This window comes from Stegodyphus dumicola, chromosome 8 (genome assembly GCF_044657685.1).
Source record: "Stegodyphus dumicola isolate Sdum_Otavi_A_Nest chromosome 8, ASM4465768v1".
Classification (NCBI taxonomy): Eukaryota; Metazoa; Arthropoda; class Arachnida; order Araneae; family Eresidae; genus Stegodyphus; species Stegodyphus dumicola.
In genome coordinates, this window is record NC_140775.1 from 89,194,662 (window position 1) to 89,210,816 (window position 16,155).

A 16,155-nucleotide genomic window follows, 5' to 3' on the forward strand; every position below is an offset into this window, starting at 1 on the left:
CCTGATTTCTTTAGCAAAAAAACTCCAGAAAACTTCATGAAATGATATAAGTGTTCAAGTATGCAATGAATCTTATAAAACATTAGGTTTTAGCATCATTATTAACAGAGGAACTACTTTTTACAGATGCTTGTCCATCTGACAAGAAAAGAATTCCTTTTGTAATTTTCCATACTTCTGAATAGTGAATACCACAAAAATAAAAGAAGAGAAAATAAAGAAAAATATACCAAGAGAAAGACATTTGGGGACAAAAAGTGAATAGGCACTTCCTTATTTTTTATGACCTTGTGGTTTAAATGGCTTCAAGAGCTTTCTTGTTAATCAACTGCATCAAAGTGGCAGCCCTAATCAAAACTCTTAACAAACCAGCAGAAGACAGACTTAACCACACTCACTCACACTAACCTTGACACCAGAAGAGCTCTGATTATAATTATCATACTTTTCTTGTAAAATATGTTTGCTCTGTGAATATGTTTGCTACTGAATTACATTACTATAAATATGTATACTACCATTAATATACTTTTCATTTTATCATGAGCTCTTATCTAAGCTGATTAAAATAACTGCCAACTTTGAGAGAATAAGATTTTTATTTTTTTTAAGTAAGATTTTTGAAAAAATCAGAATGCAGAGTGAAATGAATTTTACAGAGAAAGCTAACACATATCTGAAAATTTTTAAAGAAAAAAACACAGAGAAAAACATTTAGCATAAAAAAATCAGATATTACAAATTAGTTTTAACATAATTACATTAGCATTTTTGGTTTTATTAATTCAGAAATTCTACATTATAACACATATTATCTTGTTTAGATTCCAGAATCAAGATATTTGACATTCACCATAACTTTTGAAACATCACTGATGGAAATAATAATAGCTTATTGAAATGATACTTTTCTCGATAATTTTTAATGTCCTGTTATTCTTTTAACGGCATTCTAATAATATTATCAAACTTGTTAAAAAAACATTCACAAAACAAAATTTTTGTAGACAAAGTGAATTTAAAATTGTCAAAATGCTGATAAGTAATCCAACTTAGTAATGCACAAGAAAAGATTTCATCATGCAGAAAAGGAAATGGGCTGTTTATGGTGCAATAAAGAGAACAAATTAAGATTATTTATGAAAAATATTAAGCTGCTTTCATAAAAATTTTAAAAAATTAATGGAAGTTAGAAATTATGCACGTAGGTATAAATCTTGAAAGAATCTATAGTCCTCTTTCCTGCCCCCCCCAAATGTCTTAACTGTCAATCACCATTACTGACAAAATTGATCTTTTCTGATTATACACACCCCCACAGAAATTGGAGAAAAGTATTCATTCAGACAAAAACGCATGCTGCCGAAATAGTTATCTGGCAAGTCCCAATTATTTTATTACAAATTATAATATGGCAACCCAGATATGTATGCAGTACTTGTCTGTTTCGGCAAATGCACACTGCTGAAGTTGCATAATGCCAAGTTTAAACAGTTCTCTGATTTTTTTTTTTTAACTAAAAATAAGTCACTACGCACATGAGGAGAACAACAGCACAAAAGAGAAGAATTTCTCAAAAAAAGGTGTTTTATTACCAATGTTTCCTGCATTTTAAATTTACTGACTGACTGACTGCTCTTGTAGGGAATTCTTAGAGTGGTGACATTCTGAAAATGGCTGATGCCTTTCATGCATTAGCCTGATGAAAAATTAGTCACCAATGAATTCGCAAACTTGATTATGATCTTTATGGTAAAGGTGCAGATAGTCAGAAAGTACCAAAAAAATTATTATTATTATTTAAATTTGACCAGTTATTTCAAAGAAATGTTCTAGATCTTACCAATATATTGTCCTTGAAGCCTACCTTTATGATCCATCTAGTCTTTCAGAAAAGGCAAAAAATAAAATTCAAATTAACTCTATACAATTAAGACACAATAACACACTGAACAAATACTAATTCAGAAGTCAAACAACAAAAATCAGTGTTATATTTTTAAATTCTCACAGGACTAGTTTCGATGGTTTTACCGAACCAACATCCTCAGCTGCAAAACCGCAAATGAACGAGATAGGATATAATGATCAGATAAGATAAAGCATAGACAGAAAATAAGTTAGTGGTGCCATCTGTTGATGAAACCAGAACTAAAACATAATTTCTTTAAAGGCCAGAGGCAACGATGGATTGGAATTAGATCGTTAACTAGAACAGAAAGATTTTTTTGAATGTCTTTTTGCCTCTAAAAAATCCAGTTCTCCAATGAAAGATATTTTTTGAAGAATTTTGGCAGCAGAAAAATTGAAAGTGTGATTTTTGGACCAACAATGTTGGGCAACAGAAAACTTCTGTGTTTCCTTTTTTCTAACATATGCCTCATGTTCCTTGACATGAAATTTTAAGGCTCTCTTAGTTTGGCCAACGTAAATAAAACCACACTGGCACGGAATCCTATAAATACACCAGGAATTCATATCCGGAATGGGGTCCTTGAGTATGGAACTCAGAATTTTATTGATGGGAGAATAAACGACCCAAAAGTTAAATTTCTGCAAAATATGTGCAACTTTATAGCTAATTGATGGAAAGAAGGGAATGAGAACAGAATTTTTATAATCTCCTAAAACAAGAGTGTGCCTTTTAGTGTGTTGAGATGAGAATTTTTTAACTGCTTCATTAATAATGTTGGGTGAAAACAATAATGTTGGAGAACTGGATTTTCTAGAGGCATTTCACATTAAAAACAAAATCTTTCTATTCTAGTTAATGATCCTAATTCCAATCCATCTTTACCTTTGGCCTTTAAAGAAATTGTGTTTTAGTTCTGGTTTCATCAACAGATGTCGTCACTAGCTTATTTTATGTTCAGGCTTTCTTAACTTATCTGATCATTATATCCTATCTCGTTCATTTGCACTTTGACGATGGTGTTTCGGTAAAACCATCGAAACTAGTCCTGTGAAAATTTGAAAATATAACGCTGATCTTTGTTGTTTGATTCTGAATTAGTAACTCTATATACTTGCTATAGCTCAACATCTCAGAATTTGGAATTACACACAGCAATCATCTACCACTTTTTCTCTTAAGACTGATATTTTATGAAAGTTTATCATCTGTTATCCTATTAAATTTATTATCTGTTATCATACTTTTGAATTTTCCAATCTAGTCCTAGTAACAAAAGTGGGATTTAAAGCACTATGATTGCAATGCATCTCATCAGCTCACATCCAAACATAGAACAGCTATGCAAGAATATTCTCCTCCATCTCATCAATGTGAGAACCAACATTTATTTAATTTCTAGTTAATAAGATAAAGACTATCCCAACTCTAATAGTTTTGAATTATTAAAAAATAATATGAATTTTCTTCTTTTAATGTATATACTTTAATTTAATGAATTTTAATTAACTGCATTTAAAAGATAAATATCATGATAGTAATATATATTAAAAAAATGTTTTCAAAAGGGGCATAAGTAAAGTGGTCTGCAGAATATTTTAATTTAAAAAACTGCCCTCTACTTTAAAAAAAAGTTTGAGCAACACTGCTGTGATACAAAAGCATGCCTCACCCAGATTTAGAATGCTCTAAAACAAGTAGACATTTTCAGAGCATCCACCTCTTTTTTGAGTGCCTAGTCATGTCTCTTGTCCATATCTTGGAAGAACTTCGGATTTGCTGTTAACAGTGGGTGGAAGAATGACCTTAATGAAGTCTGACTTTCAATTCTCTTGAAGGTCACATTTTTATCATAGTAGGTCAAAATATGACTGTAAGTCTAAAAAGTTTTTTTTTTTTTTTTTTTTCAATGCAGGCAGACAATATTCTTATTGATAACATCTATGATGAAAGATCTGGGTGAACAATAAAATAGGAATTCCAAATCTAGTTTTTGGGTGGTTGATTGCTCTTTAGTTATAATGTCAATTTGTCATGGCTCCATTACAAGCCATAGGGTTTAATTTTGATACTCATGCAAAATGTTAACTCACATCAGCCAGCCACAGAAAAAGGACAGAAATGTCAGATAAGGACTGTTTGCACATTTTGGTCAAATTGAAGAACATTTAAGAACCAAAAACAGTGTCTTAAAAAAAAAAAAAAAAAAAAAACTAACATTTTTTAAAGATTGTACGTATTAACCCTAATAATTTAATAGTTTTGTTATGAATATTTCAAAAGAATTCAGTCAATATTTAAATGAATTCAAATAACAGTTAACAGACAGAGATCTCATCTCCCCCCCCCTAAAATCAAGATTACCATTGTTGATATATTATATTTATACATTTATACTTTTGTTTTGTCAGCTAATATAAGGTATAGCTAATATAAGGTTAATACATTTGATGTTAAAGCACAAGAAATTTGGAAGACAAATTTTTGATCAAAAACTAATTTTTGATCTCCTTCTACTGTCATATTAATTTGAAAGATTTGTTTCCATATATACTAATTTGTAACTTACAGGTTTTACAAAAGTCAATTAAGCTGCATACTAAATTATTTTTAAATAATTGAAAAGTTTACCACATTATGTAATTAATAATGATATTAAAATACTTACTGATGGAGAAATTGGTCTCTACAAACATTTCCGGTTCATTGACATCACCAAGTAAAATTTGATACTAAAGTGATACAAAATATGAATATAAAAACAATTAACTGCATGGAAGTTAAAGTGGTCACTTGCAGTAAGTAATAACAGTTTTTTAAAATGCATCCAAAGAAAGAAATAATTTTTACAAAGCATATAAAACAGTTAAAAAATACAGTTGAAAATGTTAATAATAAAAATATATTTTATGTATAAAATATGTCAATAAATTTGGATTGCAAATTTTGCATTGCTATAAAAAAAAGTATTCTTCTGTTATCCGGACTTGAATTAGAAATGTTTGCATGTATGCATGCATGAATGGATGTATGTGTTAAAGTAGGCATGTATATATGTACATACATACATGCATACAAACATCCTGATAACAGAAGAAAATTTGGAAAATTTTGCTTTAACTACAACTATATTTTTGAAAGTACAAATTACTGTCTGCTACTTAACAGATTTGTTTTCATGAAAAATGGCACTTGGATGGAAGGCTATATTTCTGCTCTTTCCGAAGAAAACTATTCATATCTAGTTATTGCCATGCTTTGTCAATACCTAAAGCTATGATAGGTAATATTGTGAACAAGAAAGGAGAAAAGAGTCAAGGTTTGGCTTCAAGTGGAAAAATTGTTCCAAATACTTATCAAAGGAAAAAGAGAATATTTCGAATGTTGCAAAGATAAAATCTTCAATGTTAAAAGAAAATATGCCAAGTGAAAGGACAGTTGCAAAATCATTAAAATGCTCCATGTCAACTCACTTTTTTTAGTGACTAAAACTGATTTGAATCTTAACAGGAAAAAAATTTAAAAAAAAAAAAAAAATAATGTGCATTGTCTTTCCCCATGACATATTGTCGAATGCAGAACATGCTGTAGAATTCTTTATGAGAAGTATCCAGACAAAAATGGAAAAATGTTGTCACAATAGATGAATATTGGATACATTTAAATGACTGAGATAAAAAGAGATCCATTTATTATCATCAAAGAGGAGTATACAATCTTAAAACATGGTTCAAAGAATCTAAAATTTTTCAAAGGGATTTATGATTGCTGCTGGTTTTTCATATAATGGCAAATTAAAAATAAAGAAAATGGAGAAAAATGTTACAATCAACTCTATATATTATCAGAAACATATTTTATACCCAATTTTGAATTGAAATACATTCTCTTTATACATAGTGCCATCAATCAGTAGAACTGCAACAAGACTAAGCAAGCAGCCACAAGTCAAAATATACTGTTAATTTCCTGGGGGGGGGAGAGGGAACAAGAAATGGGTACCTAAGCCATATCCTTCACTCATATCCCTACAAAATCTCCTGATATATCTCCCATGGATTTTTGGACTTTTAAAAAGCAGATTATCTAAACATAATGAAATGACCTACAACCTTCTTTTGACTTTGTAAAGTTGCTCAAGACAAATGGGATAAAGTACTTCTTCCGATACTATAAAAGGCTTTATTGTCTTGGAAATTACGGTGGAGAAAGTGAAGAATAAGGGTTATTAAACGAACATTTAAAGCACAAAAATTTTTTGTAAAATATTTGTTTAAATACAATGAAAATTGTCTAAAATGTGTGCAAAGAGCCTTTGTTAGGTTATTAGGTTATTCAATTATAGCAAAGCCTCGAGGGCTATCTGCCTAAGGGAAGGGATGCCTTCGTGGAGGACTTTCTAAGGGAAACTGGCTCGTATACACGTTACACATAGGGAAAACCACGAAAACACCCTTGCAGCCAGCCCGTTTCCGGGATTTGAACCTCGGACCGAACTACCAGTGTTCAGCGACTTTACCGCTCGGCCGCTGGCAGGCGAACAGCCTTTGTATCTCAGTCTACAAAGAATAATATTTAAAATGAATTCACTACAAAAATCTTTCTTAAAAATAGCCTTAGGAAAAATATGTATTTATTTAAATTTATCCATGTGTATTCTTATAAATATTTACTAAATATGAAAATAATGATCCTTGCCATATATATTTCAATTCTTAGCATTCTGATGACTTGCTGTTTGGTGAATAATTGACTTAAATATTCTTAATGAGTACTTAGAAACCCTAAATCTACCATAGTTCTAAAAGATTTTAGAACTAGTTTTATACATTTGGTGCACGTGAAGAAAGACAAAGATAATTTATTAACATTTCACTGAATTTAAAAAATACACAAACAAATATTTAGAATTATTCTCTGTACTATTTATATTTATAGTATACAGTACAAAGTCTGTAATCCGGACGTCCATTATCCGGAATGATCTATAATCCTGACCTCAAAGCCACAAAGTTTTTTTTTTTTTTTTGTATGCTTTACGCATGTGCGTAATGCGTTTACGCATGCATGTTTAGCACAAAAAACAAAGCAACTTAAACAACTTACATTGAAAAAAATGTTTAATACAGTAAACAAATAAACATTACGCCTTTTTTTTTTTTTTTTTTTGTAAATTTTGATACCCTTTAGATCATAATTACTCTTTATTTCATAAATTATGGTTTCATGTTTTTAATTGTATAATTTCTGCATGCCATCTTACCAGATTTAAATTGATTATCTATAATCCGGAAAACCCCCTAATCCGGAATCGTCGAAGTCCCGACGAATCTGGATTAAAGACTTTGTACTGTATAATGCATTACCACCATTTCTAACTTATTAATATTTAACAAAAGTGTTAATAAAAAAACTTCTATTTATTTTTTATTATAGTTTCTTTGATAAAGCAATGTTCATTACTGATATTTATGGTACAAAACTGAAAAGAGCAGCCAATAATTATTATTTCTTAATAGCAAAGTTAACAATCAAACTAATTCTATGTATATAATTTTTGGTCTGCAACCCAGTGAGGTTATTAAACACCATCTAAGAACTATACCATAAGAAAGTATGAGAAATACAGTCTTTAAGAATAAAGATTATTTAAACTCTGCGATTATATTGACAAATTATCAATAGGCTAAAAAATTCCTGTACTCCCATTTGAGAGTTTCTGATCTTTCACATAACTTTAGTCTCCAGAATGACAAATATGTAGCAGATGTTTGAGCTTAAATCAAACATCTGCTACTCATTACCGTGTGAATCAGAAACACAACCATTTTGAACTACATATTATATTTAAAAGCATACACTTATTTACATGAAATAATAAATGAAAAAGAGCATTTTTATAAATGTAAATCAGACTAAACTTTTACAATTATTTCAGGTTTTACATATGACACAGCAATTTACTTTTTTTTTGCATATTTTGAATCATGGTTTAATTATCCACATTTATATTAGCTGATAGAATATAATTACAGTTACGCCAGATATATACATAATATATACCAATAAGTAAGTATTATGCATATATCCGACAACAGTACAAAGAAATCATATAAATAAACATATTTAAAAGAAAAGTTCTCAGGAAAAATCTGACTTATTGATATTTTACATGATGATTATTTGGCACATAATTTAAAATCTTACACTTTAAGAAACTTGTCCCAAATCAGACTTTTAAATATAGTATGGACATTCATTGGGCAATTTTTATTTTTTTTTTAACACTATGTGATCTTGGCATTTCTTAAATATTACAGATATTACCAAAACATGAAATTTACAATTAAATATTTTTAGAGAACTTTTGTTATCCAGCAATATGAAAATAAATACATGTTCATACTTAATAAAGAATGCTAATATAATTACAGTCTCATATTTTTACAGTTCAATTTACAGAATAATTATTTTTTTAAAATAAACTGAAAAATTAAATGTGAGTTTAACTGAGAAGTCATGTAGAAAATACATAAATATCAACTGTATTAATATATATGGAAAACACATATATATTAATATATATGGAAACACAAATTACCTCATCAGATGGTTTCTCGTCATTAAAAAACTCTTTTGCATAACCTAATTGTTCTTCCATCATCTTTTTCTGATCTCTTTCAATATTCAGAGCAAGTGCTAAAGCTTCGTTTGATCTCCGTAATTCTTGACATAACTTTTCTGTTTCAATTAATCTATACAAAAATTCAATGTAGATTATTAAAACTTTCAAATTTTAGGTAAAATCTAAAATGTTTAAAATTTCAAATTATAAACATGAATTATAACATATTCTCATTATTAAGCTAAAAGAATGGTTTCTAATCATTTATGGCAGCCGTTAGAAGCCCTTCAGCTGTAACTTTCTTATGGTATTGTGCATTTAATGCCATGTATCAATCTTTTGTCAGTGTCATGGGTCTTGACTTGATCCTCAGGTGATGGTATCAATAATTTGGAATTAGTGTCTTAACCTAGATAACATTACTCAAGACAGTTATAACAATTCAAGGACCTCCACCTCAATGTGATCAGCTTCAAGCCCACCAATAGCTCTCCATCCGAATCCATCATCTAATTGATTATGAGAACTTATTTTAACTGAAATCAGCCAGCCTTGTGATTTTTCTTGTGAGAAACACATTTTAATACATGAATTTCATAGATTCAGAATCTGAGCACTTTCATGCTTTCTATAAAAATGAATTTTTTAAAAATTTGTAATATATTTTGAACCATTACAAAAATGTGCAACTTTAATTTTGGATACTAGCATATTTACAATAGTTACCTGAAATAATTTTCTTCTACATTTTTGTATATCAATCTATGGACTGAAAGATCAGTCACAAATTTGAAGCTAAACAATGCAATCATACTTTTAGGCAGCGCAAGTTGTTGTTGAAAAACATACTTCTTACGTAAAAATGCATCATGTATCTGAAACAAAAGATGAAGCCCCATATTTCACAGACATTCTCAGGAGGAACACTACTTTTCTATGCCCTTACCCTATATACCCCGAACTTCAGGCAGTAGAGTTGGAAGGGTGATGAATGATAAGCACACTCAGTTTTAACTGGAAGGGTGATGAATGATATGTACACTCAGTTTTAACTGGAAGGGTGATGAATGATAAGCACACTCAGTCTTAACTATCTTGACATGAAAATCTTCACTTATTGTCTAAATTAACTCGCAAACTTAAAAATTTTGCTAAAAACTATACAATAATGATGACTGTGATATTAAGCAAAACAAATGATAGGAATGAAAATAGCTGAATGTTCTCCCTGCTGAATAACAAATGAAAATCTTGAAACATTTTGGGAAAAAATCCTCTGGTGAAATGGAACAAATTTGAAACCAAATCTGACACTTTATGACCACTTCTTCAAATCATAAATCAATCATAATCAAAATTTTTGCCATGCTACAGAGCGAAATAGTGATAGGTGTAACTGCTGTAAGTGGTAGTGGTGATAGGTAGCTGATAGGAGTGGGAGTGGTGAATTTTTAATAGCAATATAATTTGAAAAGCCATGACAGTGGAATAATGTTAAATAGAAAAGTGTAGAATTTTGTAAACTAATCTACTAGCAGCCAAAAGGGAAATGGAAGTGAAATAATTCCATTACTGATGATCAGTCATTCATCCAAGTATTTTACAAAAGTAAAATAAGTTTTTATAGCATTAAACTTTAAAAAGAAATAAATAATAAATAAATTAATTAAAAAAATAAGTGAAATTTTTAGTGACGAGCTGAAAAGAATAAACAAATTCATGGGTTGGATGAGAAGGAAAATTCTTTTTCATTGATAATTGCAAGGCTGAATTGAATTTTCCTTCTCTCAGAAACTTAACTTTTTGCTTCTGGCTCTATCCTATATGAGATCAAAATTTCAAAAAGGTTCAGTTAGTTAATTTATTACAACAAAGCACATCATAGCTATCTATCTTAGGGGGACTGCCTCTATAAAGGTCATTTTTAAGGGAAACTAGCTTTTATTTATCTTAAATATAAGGAAAACCTTGACACCTAACACAACCAGCCCATTCACCAAGAGCCAAAGCTGGCATGAATTACCAGCGTTCACCTATTTTATCACCTCATATGAAAGTGAGATAGATAATAACTAGATTTCAAATGTACAGGCATTATTAATGGAAGCAATAGCCTTTCTAAATCTAATGTTTAGGATGAAATGAAGATCACAGACTTTTCTTCAACAAATGTTTATTGAGAAAAAGAGTAAGAACAGTTCCCTAAAAACAGCGTTTATACAAAGCAGCAATAAGGAAGAATACCAAATGGATGTTGACACTGTGTATGCAATATGAGACCATGAAGTAAATTCAGAAGCACGAATGTACATCAAAAATAGACTGCAGGATTTTTTTGCCTGTATTTATATTACATATGAAGTAATTTCACACAACTTTTATTCAAAATTATTTTGTTTCATGACTGATTCACTTGCCATTGGTGAGATCATTGTTTTATTGTAAAAAATTCAAATTAAAATACAGTAAATAAATAATTCATATTCAAAATAGCAAAACAAAACTTCCTTTGTCCACTATTTAGGCAAAATTGACTATGCTAAATTGTGACCCTCAGAGAACTTAAAAAAAAAATGTCCTTTTCTTTTAGTACTCAATTCTTTCACATTTTTATCAGCTAGCAATCTGAGATCAAAATTTTAAACTCAAGTTATCTTAAGATAAGGTGGAGAAACAAATTATGATTTAAAATCAGCAATACAAAATAATTCAGATGAAAATTGAAAATTAATTACTCTCACAATGTTCAACTAAGTTTGCCTCTTGCTTTATTGATGATCTGCATCTTGTAAATTTTTGTATGCAATACTGAGTTGATTACTTTTATATTTGCATTGAATGTATATTCAAAAATGAGTACTTTTTAATAATTGTGCATTTAAAATTTTTTGCTGGCTATTGAGCATAACTTATTATTGTTTTCATGGAAAAAGTAGACGCACTTCAGGATATTTGTTGAAATTTAAGCAAAGATATTGATATTTAAATTGAAGATAAAAGCAGTTGAAGTTATACAACTTCAGAAACAACTTTTAAGCTTAACAATTTAAAACAATAACAAAAGCTAAAATTCACAAATTATATGTACAGAGTAAAAAAGAATGCCATTCATCTCCATAAATAACTGGTGAACAGAACCAACTGCAGCTATGAAAGTTATATCTAACTACAGTAAAAGAACCAGTTGTAACACCTATTACCAGCAAATTCAGAAAGCAATTCTATCTCAAAAACTAAAAGAGATGTAGGAAAATTTTATTTATCAAGCTGTAGAGCATTATCGAATTTAGTATGAAAAGACATGTTATGCATGTGGATACAATAAATATATAACTGTACAGCCTAAACTTTTCTTTGAAAGGACACAGGAATTTTATTTTTTAAGCAGATGTAACCACAGTTATGATGGTGCGGTTGAATGTTTCCACAATCACCAGACCAGTTGATTTCTTTTTCTGGACTCCTAGATCTAAACTGATGTATGCAGTAGCAGAACCCTTTTCATGTTAATGAATATGCATATAGACAGATATAATTTTTCAAATTGTAGCCAAGGTAGCCTCTTTGAATATGTTTCCACAATCACCAGACCAATGGATTTCTTTTTCTGGAGTTATACAAAAAGTGAAATAGATGTGATATCTCCTAGATCTAAACTGATGTATTACTGATGCATGCAGTAGCATAACTCTTTTCATGTTGATGAATATGTATGCAGACAGATATAATTTCTCAAATTGTAGCCAATGGTTAGCATCTTTAAATATGCTCACAAAATAATGCCAGTCAATTTCCATGTTTTGCTTCATTGGTTAGTTATGTTGTTTTGAATACCGCAAAATCATTAGGGATGTTAGACTAAGAAGAAGGATGTGTTCGTGGAGGACTTGTTCGTGGAGGATGTGTCTGAGGGGAACTGGCATGTATTCACGTTACACACGAGGAAAACCATAAAAACCAACCATGCAGCCAACCTGTTTGTTTGTGTTTGAATCCAAGCCAGGCTGAGCTACCAATATTCAGTCTTAACCACTTGACCACTAGTGGAGTGTTTCATTGGTTAAGCTGTAGTGCTCATGAAGCTTCACGATACATATTATTTACTCATTAAATTATATCTGTACTCATGCTGCATCTTTATTTTATAAACACTAGAATAAAATGCTAAAAATCAGTTTCAAACATTGAAGACGGTACAAACAGTTATTCATCACAGCCATGTTCACAATATGCCTTTTCATACTAAACTGACAATGCTCTATAACTTTGCAATTAATTTTTTATCCATATCATTCATAATTGTTTAGATAAGACTGCTAAGACCTAAATATCTCTGGCGAGATTGCTTCAAATGGTGTCTTTTGTAAGGCATGACATTCACTATATATTCACTAGATATTATACTCACAGTTGTAATTGGTTCTATTTTTCATTTAGAGATGAATCGAAATTTCCAACTCACCATGTAAATTTTTCAAGTTCTTATGTGTAGCATAATTTATAGACAAATATGCAGTAAAATTTCAGCAATCCATGGCTATATCTATGAATGCCTGTAACTCACGCTGAATTTTGGATAAACAAACAAAATCATGGTTTTCAGAAAATTTGGCATGATGAATTCAGACTTGATTTATATATATATAAATTAAACTTAATATTTTAATAAAAATGCATTAATTTATTAAAAACACAAATTCATTTTATTGTTGAAATTAATAAACATTTTATTTTCTGCAACTGCCCCAATGCTTTTTGTAGCAAACACAGCGAAGCTCTGCAAATTTTTTGCTTTTGATAAACTCTTACTTTTGGGTATACATGCTGGGGTCATCTACAATTCTGAATTTATATGGCTAACAGTTTTGCGTTTGTAATTTATTTGTCCATACATTTTCAGCCACTGCATTCCAAATTAAATGCACCCACTAGATGGTTTGTTTATATAAAATGCAATAAACAAGCGCATATTTACATAGGCAAACAAGTGAGTTACATTTTTTAAAAATTACACTTGTATTTTCCTAATGCTGAAAATTAGGGAGGGGAATACAGAAGTTTTCATTACTCAAAATTTTAAATTCTAACACTTGTTTTAGCATTATTCAGTTAACTGTGCTAAAAATAATGGCAGAATAAGTCTAGAGATTCAATTTAGGGAAAATCTCACTACTGGGTTAACAATGTAAACAGTTTATTTACTTAGATATTTATTTTTTTCTCATATTTAAAAGTGTTAAAACAACTTTGAAAGCAATTATACAATTTTCTTATATAACAATTCTTTGAGGCTTTTTTTACAAAGAGATTTCCTTAAAAAAAAAATCTGTCCATTTTTTTCCTCTCAACTACATTTCCCCATGTACCGGTTATTCTCTTTGTATGTTATTACATTTTAAAAATAAAATAGTTTTGTATTCAATAAATCTTGCTTAAATCATTCTTACGGCATGAAGGTATTTTAGCCAGTTATTTATGTGCAGATTTAGTACAAAAATTAGGGAACAGAAAATGGAAACAAAACTCAGTAAGGTATGATCTACAACCTGCAAAATTTCCTATATAAGAATCCTACTGTATTACATTCTATGGAAAAACACATGGTTTTGATTGCTCAAGTCTAACAGACTTGACAAAATTTCAGCATTAATATTAATAATAAAAGATTTTCAGTACATTAAAAAAATTTGCACAAGCAAATTACAGACCTGTCTCTCAGAGCAGCTACAGAAGTACCTTGAGCACTTTCAATCTATACAAATGAAGAAACAATAAATTATGCCCTTCTATAAAAAAAATTCTTATATTTAAATTACAAACAAATATATTATTAAAAGTTTATTGCTACAAATTCAATAAGAATTTGTTCAATACGGCAGTTTAAAACAGATTTTAACATATTATTTTTAATACAAAAATTATACTTCACAGCAAATATAACTTTCAGACATGATATTTTTATTACATTAAAAATAAGCAATTTTTACTATCCTTTCTGTATGTTTTTCTTTGAGTTATCTAATGAAAGTTACTATACCAGATTTCAACTGAAATTCTGACAGTTATGAAAAAACACATGGAATAATTTGTTTCACAACAGCAATCCATGGCTATAATAATGAAAATATAATATTGCAAAATCGTAATAATTTTATAATCAGCTATATAATAGTAGCAATTTCAACTTTTCTTTTTTTAATAATAACAAATAATTTTTCATTAAAAAGATTCTCTACCACACAGCAATTGAAACATATATTGCAAGACAGGAATTTCTTTGTAGGAAAACTATTTACCTAAAAGCTTTAATTATTATTGTATTATTAGTATTACTGAAGTTAGATATACAGAAATCAAAATGTTTTAGAATACCTTTATTGAAACTAATTCAGAAGAAGCAGGCATTACAGAGTCATTTGTGCTATTGTCCATTTTAGTTTTGTTTTCTGAACTAAGCTGTTGATATTGATTTAGTTTCCATCTCAATGTATCTCTTTCTTCAAGTAACTAGACAACAAAACATTACATGAGAAAATAAAGAAAGTACTGTTCCAATATACTGAAAATAAATAAATAAAAATGAAGTATTCTTTATAAGTGGAATATATTAGGCAAAATTTGATATAAAAGTATAATTAATGCACTGTATTTCTGATATATACATACATACTACCTATATTTTTAAACAGAATACAAAATCACTAATTCAGTCTTTTGAATATGAGAAAAAGCTCAGATATTTTATTAATCTTTAATTCTAAGTTTAGCTGTAGAATATAGCAGCAGAATACTAATAATAATTATTTCATTTTCACCATGTCATGAAAAATTAAAAAATTACATAATCACAGTCAATAATCATCACATTGTATTTTTTAAAATTTATTTATAATGTACAGAAAAACTTAATTAAGCCATTAATATGCAATTTAACCATTAATATAAAATGGTAACTGACCAAGCACTTTGTTATTCAACTAAAATATGATTCTTATCACATCATGTTTTATTATTTGTTTAATTATACACTATGTAAAAAACAATTAGTTTAGAAAAGTGTTCACTTAAATCAGAAAATATCTCAGCACGGGAATTTCTTTTCTTCCCAAACTCCCATGCAGAATAGGTACCATTATCGTACTCAATAAATGGATAAATTGAAAAAAAAAATTGTCTGCATTTTGTAACTTAATGATTTCCGATACCATATGAAATATCTGACAGTTTCTTTTTATCACCACATAATAGCGGTTTAAAATATTCTTTAAAAAACTGGTTTTAAATTTCTACATTCTTCTTTTTGTTTTCTTTTTATATTGCTCTTAACACATTGAGTGCAGCGCCGGTCCCTTGGGACCGGCAATGAACTTTCCGTGTGGCTGGCGTCGGTCCCTGGAGATCAGCACTGGAATTTTTTTTTTTTTGGCTGGCGTCGGTCCACAGGACTGACAGTATTAAAGTTAAAAAATAAATATAGTCTCAATGAAATGTGATCAAATTTAGTTTTAATGAAATGTACTGAAACATTCTAAACAAAAATGCGGCTTAGCTTGCTGCCAGCTGAACGGAAACGACAGCAAATTTGGCGCAGAGCTCAATGTGCTAATGTGCTTAAGAC

At 29.5% G+C, this 16,155-nt stretch overlaps 1 protein-coding gene across 2 annotated transcripts in view; it reads right to left on the minus strand.

The window, feature by feature from the left end:
- Positions 1-16,155, minus strand: part of LOC118192388 (uncharacterized) — a 166,753-nt gene that overhangs the window by 20,216 nt on the left and 130,382 nt on the right. For both annotated transcript variants that reach the window (XM_085822103.1, XM_085822102.1), the window contains exons 14-17: positions 14,910-15,044; positions 14,246-14,289; positions 8,514-8,667; positions 4,581-4,644 (exon numbers count right to left, since the gene is read on the minus strand). In XM_085822103.1, coding sequence (XP_085678229.1) covers positions 4,581-4,644; positions 8,514-8,667; positions 14,246-14,289; positions 14,910-15,044 — 397 coding nt within the window. The remainder of the gene's footprint in view (positions 1-4,580; positions 4,645-8,513; positions 8,668-14,245; positions 14,290-14,909; positions 15,045-16,155) is intronic.